Raw genomic sequence first — 8,296 nt, 5'->3', positions numbered from 1 at the left:
ACCCGAATTTGAATCCATGATCTAGATTTTTTATCTTATTGAATCCGTTTTCTTCTTTGTTATATAGTAAGTACCCGTGTTCTGATTATCCATAAAACCGAATACCAGAAAACTCGCAGATTTCAAGCACTCGACCCACCGTAACGAGGACTAAACGAGTTTTTTTTGTCAAAAGACTAAACGAGTTTTTGTAATTAATCATAGACTTTATATATATATATATATATATGGTAGTCTAATGGTAACGTGTATTTCTCCATCAAATAAGAGATTAGGGATTCGAATCTCAAACATAAGTATATTACAAAACAAAATGTTACTTGTCAGTCAAGAAAATACAGCGTGGAGCATGTGCATATCTCAATGACACACTTTCATGTGCCATAGCAGAAGGGCAAATTTCACTCCCAAGAATCATTACATTGTTGCAAATATATACATATATATTTTAATTATTAAAATTTTGATAAATAGCTGTGAATCATTACATAGTTGTAACGAATATTTTTTTTTTGTAGTTTATTTTCTAATGTAATTTACAAACAACTATGTTTTTTGGTGTCTCGTAGGAAGAAAGCTTTCCCGATTTATTTTGAAACACAACGCTATATAATATAAGATCACAAAGAGGACGAGCGATGTAACTTAACTTAAGTTCGAGAAATATATGCATTGCTAAAGCATATAATAAAGCTGTAATTACGTAATAATCGTTATATGTGAGACAACACTGTATAAAACCCTAAACGTTAGTTCCATTTACGATTTGAAAATCCCATTTTACATTGTAATATTATTTTTTTACTGGAAAAAATCAGAAATATATCTTAATGTTTCAGCACCTAATCGCAGAAAGACTTAAATTTTATAATATTTTGTATTTAGATTGCCTGACATAATAAACAAATGATTACATAAATGACACAATGATAGGGTTTCTTGATTGCATAACACAAAATGAGAGAAAGCATCAACACCATAATCTAAAAGATCGAATTTTCAAAGTAAGCATTGTCGTATATATGATAATTCGGACCTGAGAAATTTCGAAATCGGCCCCGAGATTTGATGAATCAGAGATCAACCTTAACCGGGTATTTGTCAATACAATCTCCCCATGGATTGTTAGCCGAAGGTTCAACGTTGCGCAAAGCCATCCAAACCGAGCTATTACACTTAAACCCCGAGCCGAGGGCGATCTGCCAAGTCCGATCTCCTTTCTTCATCCTTCCCTTTGCTTCTATGTAAGCCAATTCATACCAAATGGAGCTTGAAGAAGTGTTACCAAATCTGTGCAATGTCATCCTCGAAGGTTCGACATCGATTGGCAAAAGTTTCATACTCTTCTCAAATTCATCGATCAATGCTCTCCCGCCAGCATGGATGCAGAAATGCTCGAATGCGAGCTTGAAATCCGGGATATAGTTCTTGATCTTGGCTTTGAACAGTTTCTTGGCGATGAAATTCACTAGGAAGAGAAGTTTCTCGCTCATGGGAAGAACCAGTGGACTCAAAGAGGCGATATTAACCTTTAGGGTTTTGCCGGCGACAAGAGGTAGATCCTTGGACAGAAAAATTCCGGCCTTACCACTCTCGTCCTGTTCCTGGTTTACGCATCTGAAAGACTTGTCATCAGCTCCAGTGTGGGTCCGGACAACGTGAACGAGCTTGTACTTCGAACTTCTCCTGTCTCCTGACTTGTTGGAAAGCAACACAGCAGCTCCCCCGACACGGAACAAGCAGTTCGAAAGCAGCATCGATTTGTTATTACCGGAGTACATGTTCTGAGTAATGTTCTCTGTACTGACCACAACGGCATAAGTGTTTTTGTAGACTCGTAACAAGTCCTTGGCAAGATCAATGGCGATTACACCAGCGCTACAACCCATTCCTCCAAGATTGTAACTCTTGATATTGCTCCTCAGTTTGTATTTGTTCACTACCATGGCGGATAGAGAGGGAGTAGGGTTAAACGTGCTCGAGTTCACGACCAATACACCGATCTCACGTGGGTTAACCTTGGTGTTCTCGAAAAGGTTGTCTAGGGCACCGAATATAACTTGCTCTGTCTCCTCACGTGCCGCCGCCATTGTCTGCCTCGGCGGGACACAAAGCAAAGCTTCCGGCACGTGGGTTTCGTCCCCGAGACCCGAACGTTCTAGAATCTTTTTCAGAAAATCCACCTTCCACTCGTCGTTAGGGTTAAACCAAGACGTGTCCGCTTCACTTATCTTTCTAATCTGATCTATGATCTGTTGGACGCTGAGTTTGAGATGTGAGGGAGGAAGATAACAGGAGAAGTCTACGAGGTAAACTGGTCGTGGCCGGGTCGTGACGTAGAGGGTCGACCCGAAGACGACAAGGGCAAAGAATACGGTCACTGACACAGGGTTGTTCTGAAAATGGAGGCTGAGGTTGTGGAGATCTTCGGGGCTAAGACTAGAGGCCTTAATGGCTAAAACCGCCATTGAAGGGAGTAAACAGAGCTTGAAGAAGTGTGTTATTAGGTAATGGTAAAACAACTTCACCTGTTTCATTGTGAGTTAGTGTCTGAGAGGGCAAAGGGAGAAGGTGAAACAGAATATCGGTATGCTCTATTTCTCTCTCAATTCTCAATGACTCGTCTGGTTCTACTCCTTTTGCATGCATATATATGTGTGTGTGTGTGTTTGATACGTGTTAAATAAGAAAACTATATATATATATATATATATATATATTGTATGCGTGTGTATATAATATATGAGATTTTAAGAGATCTTGGAAAACTATATACAATGATGTAAAGTATAAATACCCATTTTCATAAATCCAAAGCTTTTGTACTAATGAACGTAATTGTGCATGAGAAAATGACACTAAATAATAATAATAATGATGATGATGATGATGATGATGATAATTGTTACATAAGGTAGTAAATACGTTGAGATGAGTTGTTTTATCTTAAAGGGAAAATCTCCCAAGAACACTCTATATGCATATAATCAGTCTAGAAATAAAGATTCGTCTCTAGTCGTATGAGATTTATTAAATCGTAAGATCCATATAAAATTCGGCGTTATAACAAAAGTATACATGAAATTGATTGGTTAATGTTACACTCTTAAAAATGAAAAAAGGGTCGCTTCGCTCTGTAAATACATGGAGCTTTAATAGACAACATTGAAATATATGCTATTTAGGCCAAGTTTTCGCGATTAGAGAATATATGCTTAAAAAAATAAATTTTGTTATATACTTTATTGCCCGTCAAGAAAATACAACGTATAACGAAGAACATGTGAAAATATCTCCATGACAGACTTTCATCAAGTCCCATCTTTGACTTCCTTAGAAACAAGATAAATAATTTCACTTCTAAGAATCGTTACACAAGTGTATCTACACACACACACATATATAAAGAGAGATTATTAAAGTATTAAATATTTCAAATATATAGCTGTGAATATTTCATGAAGTTTCATGCATGTGGCATTTAAGACTTAATATTTACACTCATTTAATTAGCAAATACTTGTAGTTCTATTTTAATGTATTGAATTAATTACACGCAATGTTTGGGGCCTTGTAAATCTCTTTCGAAACACAATGCTACATGTATCAAAGGGAGGACGAACGATAATGGAACCTATATATATGTATGACCTCCATCACCTAAATCTATAGTTCTAGTTAGAATATCTAAAATTTGATGTGGTCTATATGTGGTTCTCATCTCATCATGACACGTTTTGCATGTGTGTGTGAGAGTACATATATATATATATATGTATACATATGCTTGTACACACGCATAGATGTCTATGATTCACATGATTAATTTCAAAATATACACTCATCGAATATTAAAAAATAAAATAAGGAAATTAAATAAAAAAATAAAATATAAAAAGACCGAAGAACACTTTATTACTATATCTCTTCTTGTTATTATTATAATAAAAACGATTCACATATTTATAAAATAGAAATAAAAAAATACACAATATTTGATATGATATTATATTCGTTGTTATTTTCAATAATATTTTAAAATTTATATTTCTTCCAATCACATATATATTTTTCTATTTCAACACAAATTTTATATTTTATATGTTAGAGTTAACGATCAAATGCACACGTAACTTACTCAAAAATTACAATAAAAAACAAAGAACATGGCAGTATTAATTTACTAAGATTTATATATTGAAGTTAGTTATGTATAATTAAATTATACGAATTGAAAATAAAAAAAATGTCAAGAGTAACAAATACATTTCGACCGAGTTCTTTCCTTGAGCTGTATCTCATGTTCCTTTCCTTGAGTTGTTTTTTTTTTCTTTGTAAGGGAATAAATATTATATAATTCAATTTTTTTGCTCAAGGTATGTTATAATATAACATATATTAATTAGTATTCCTTTTTTTAATTAACAAAATACACGAAACCCATTCTCTTTTATTACTTGCAAACTATATATACACTCGTATATATGCATCAATACAGTTACAAACCTTAATGCTTCAACAGCCATTCATAAGATTTCTTGATCACGTAGGGAAAAAAAGAGAAGAAGAGAGCCATGACAATCATCAACCTAACATGGCAATGTGATAAAACCCTTCATAGAAGAGGCATAGTGTAAGAAGAAAAATAGTAGAGACTAAGTAGTATATGTATATTTGGACCGACCATAATCTTAAACCAATCTAAATGATTTTGGGTGAGTCAAAGATCAATCTTAACCGGGTATCGACCGATGCAATCGTCCCAAGGGCTATTAACCGAGGGTCTGACATTGCGGAGAGCCACCCAGACCGCGCTGTTACACTTGAACCCGCTCCCGAAAGCAATCTGCCAAACCCGATTTCCTTTCCTCATCCTGCCTTTAGCCTCGGTGTAAGCCAATTCATACCAAATGGAGCTGGAAGAAGTGTTGCCAAACCTATGCAATGTCATTCTAGATGCTTCCACATGCGTATCCGAAAGCTGCAGATTCTTTTCAAGCTCGTCGATCACCGCTCTACCGCCCGCATGAACACAGAAGTGCTCAAAGGCGAGCTTGAAATCAGGTATGTAAGGTTTGATCTTTGCATTGAAAAGCTTCTTAGCAACCAAAGTCATGAAGAAGAGAAGCTGCTCACTTATCGGAAGAACCAAGGGACCTAAAGTGGTAATATTCATCTTTAGGGCTTCCCCTGCAATAGCCACCAAATCCTTTGACAAAGAAACTCCAGACTTGCCATTGCCATCCTGTTCTTGGTACACACATTTGAAAGCCTTGTCATCAGCTCCCTTATGTGTTCGGACAGTGTGGACCAGCTTGTACTTAGAATGTCTCCTGTCCGATGGCTTGTTCGACAACAAAATCGCTGACCCTCCAACCCGGAACAAGCAATTGGGGATCAACATCGATTTCTTATTGCCCAAGTACCAGTTCTGAGTGATGTTCTCTGTGCTAACCACAACAGCGTAAGTGTTCCTATGAACTTGGAGCAAGTCCTTAACAAGGTCAATGGCGATGACGCCAGCACTACAACCCATTCCTCCAAGATTGTAAGTTTTGATATTCCCCCTAAGCTTGTACTTATTCACGATCATGGCAGATAAGGAAGGTGTTGGGTTGAACAGGCTACAGTTCACGACCAATATCCCAATTTCCCTAGGGTTAATCTTGGTGTTTTCTAAAAGATTGTCGAGGGCACCGAATATTACCTGCTCGGTCTCCTCTCGCGACGCCACCATTGTCTGCCTCGGAGGAATACAGTGGAAAGCCTCCGGGAGATGTGTCTCTTCGCCGAGACCGGAACGCTCGATGATCTTCCTCTGAAACTCGAGCGAAGAGTCGTCAAAATCTTCAACGAGCCTCAACTGGTCCATGAATTTCTGAAAATTCGCCTCCAGAGTCGATGGAGGCTTGTAGCACGAGTAGTCAATGAGGTAAACGGATCTGGGTCGGGTCATGATGAAGACGGTCGACCCATAGATAAGAGCGGCGGAGAAGACGACAACTCCGACGAGGTTGTACTGGAGATGGAGCCAGAGATGTCGAAGATCATCTGGGCTAAGCCGAGTGGCATCTTTGGCTACGACCGCCATTAACGGAACTAGACAAAGCTTCCACATGTGGGTTATGAGGCAATGGTAACCTAGCTTCACGTACTTCATGCTCACGCTCTCTGCAAGAAAATTGTTAGTTATAAACTTGATTAGGATTATTAATTTTATTTTATTTAAGATCTAGTTTCCAATAATGTCTAGGATCTAATCCTTAGTTGTGTTTGGTGGAAAATCTGAATGCGAGATGGGGAGGAGTGTTCTAGGGTTTGGTGGGTTTGATACAACTAGAAACAGAGAACGGATGCCATTGATGAACACGTACAAGGATTTTACGTAGAAGATGAAACAGTTCATCTGTTTGCTAAATCATCTGTGTGTGTGTTTTTTTTTTTAATTCTTGAATAAAAAGGAACTACTTGCTCTATGATTCGTTTTAGATTCTGTGGTGTGTGTGTATATATAGAATTGGAGTGGACGAAACGAAGCTCGCATGCTACGTCGGGAAGGGTATAGATGTAATTTCGGATGCCATTTGAGGGCGGAGATAGCAAGCTTTGAAATTTATTTTTGGGTGTACGGCAAATCTATAATAAACAAAAAAAAAATGTATACAAAAAGGTTTTGGGGCCGGATTAGCTGATTCTATCCATTTGGATTATCAAATCACTATAAATAGCAATTGGAAAACGATTTTATTTTTTAAAAAATCATATGTAAGAACACGATTTCCCACAACCAACCAATCCGATCAAAGCTACATGTTTTTAACAATTTAATTATGAACATATTTGATGTAACGCTTAACTAAATTGAATTAGAGTTATTTAAGTATGAAAATAAGTTCCCAAGTTTGGGAGAAGGAGATAATTGGGGACCATTGGGAAAATGGAAACTGAACATGTGAAAAAAATGAAAAATAGATACCTCTTTCAAGATTGTTTTTGCCTTGAAATTTTCCAAAATAGATAATAAAATTAATTGCCTACTTGAAAATAAATTAAATTGATGGAAATTTATATTTTATTTTTTATTTAATTATGATAAAATTAGTAAATATTTTTATCAAATGAAAATTTTAATTACAACTATTTTAAAATTTTATTTTAAAATAATATCATTTTTTTATAATTTATATCAAAATACAATCGCAACTACAATCAATTATTCACTTATAATCACAATTACCCACAATAGTTCCAATGATAACTTATTAATGAGTCAGTATCAAATGTTTCATAATCGCCATCAAATGTTTTAAAAAAAATACAACCTGTAACGACAACCATAGTGATACAACTAGTCGGGCCAATTTAGACCAAATTGTTTGTGTGTCAATTTTGGCATGAAGTCTAAAACTCGACCCGAGTTCATTCAAAAAATATCAGACTTCAGGTTTAAATAAATTCAGACTTTCGGATCAGACTCAAATCGGGTTTCGAACCTGAAAGCCCTATTTAATTTTTCAATAAAAATAAATACGAAAAAAAATATCAATACATAAGAAAGGTATTAAACGTGCTCGGATTGGGACATATTGTTTGATACCCACCAAATTGTTATAATAATTGGTTCTAAATATTATTAAAATATTAATATAAAAAATTATAATGATAATATTATTGTTAAAATTAATAAATAATTATAATATATGATTAAAAGATATAAAAAACAAGAAATTAAATATTTAATATCTTAAAATTTTAACATATTTTTAAAATGAAAAAATGAAATGAATGGTATGATATGAAAATTGATTTTTTCTAATAAGTTTGGAGTTAAAAAATCAATGTTGTTCTAGAACAATATAAATTCCATTTTAAATTTAAAGAAAAAATTATAATTATGATTAAATAAATTATAATTTAATAGATGAACGATCATTTATCATAAATGATGGTATATAACTAAAAAATATTTATTAATTAATCCAAACGATGAATGTTGAAAAAAATCGATCTTTTAATTTTATATTAAATATTATTTTAAACTACAAATTTGTTTAGAAAAACTATGTTTTAAAGGCCCACCTCATTTGAAAATCTGTTGTAAAAAATATTTATTGAGATAAATCAAACTTTAAAAATCAGGTATTTTAATTTTATTAAATATTTTTTTTAAAATTATAAATATAAAAATTTTAAAAAATATGCCCCACCTATTTGTGGGACTATGTGCAAATGCTTGAACATGTCTTAAGACGGCTCTGTGTCCCCCTCATCTTGTACGCGGTTTACACAAATTCGT

At 34.6% G+C, this 8,296-nt stretch overlaps 2 protein-coding genes across 2 annotated transcripts; both read right to left on the bottom strand.

Annotated features, from left to right (window-relative positions):
* Positions 1 to 909: 909 nt before the first annotated feature.
* LOC104819612 (3-ketoacyl-CoA synthase 18-like) lies at positions 910 to 2,582 on the bottom strand. Its single transcript, XM_010549756.1, has one exon. It carries the CDS (start codon positions 2,535 to 2,537, stop codon positions 1,074 to 1,076), a length of 1,464 nt encoding a protein of 487 aa, XP_010548058.1. The 5' UTR covers positions 2,538 to 2,582; the 3' UTR covers positions 910 to 1,073.
* Positions 2,583 to 4,445: 1,863 nt separating this feature from the next.
* LOC104819610 (3-ketoacyl-CoA synthase 9-like) lies at positions 4,446 to 6,480 on the bottom strand. Its single transcript, XM_010549755.1, has 2 exons — positions 6,375 to 6,480; positions 4,446 to 6,171 (listed from the first exon to the last, which is right to left on the bottom strand). Exon 2 carries the CDS (start codon positions 6,158 to 6,160, stop codon positions 4,721 to 4,723), a length of 1,440 nt encoding a protein of 479 aa, XP_010548057.1. The 5' UTR covers positions 6,161 to 6,171; positions 6,375 to 6,480; the 3' UTR covers positions 4,446 to 4,720.
* Positions 6,481 to 8,296: the final 1,816 nt, after the last annotated feature.

This window comes from Tarenaya hassleriana, unplaced genomic scaffold (assembly GCF_000463585.1).
Source record: "Tarenaya hassleriana unplaced genomic scaffold, ASM46358v1 Cleome3, whole genome shotgun sequence".
Lineage (NCBI taxonomy): Eukaryota > Viridiplantae > Streptophyta > Magnoliopsida > Brassicales > Cleomaceae > Tarenaya > Tarenaya hassleriana.
This window is presented reverse-complemented; position numbering and strand designations above follow the sequence as displayed.

What these genes read in the sequence shown, in the direction of transcription:
- LOC104819612 (XM_010549756.1), bottom strand. Translation starts at nt 2,537, where the DNA reads ATGAAACAGGTGAAGTTGTTTTACCATTACCTAATAACACACTTCTTC.
- LOC104819610 (XM_010549755.1), bottom strand. Translation starts at nt 6,160, where the DNA reads ATGAAGTACGTGAAGCTAGGTTACCATTGCCTCATAACCCACATGTGG.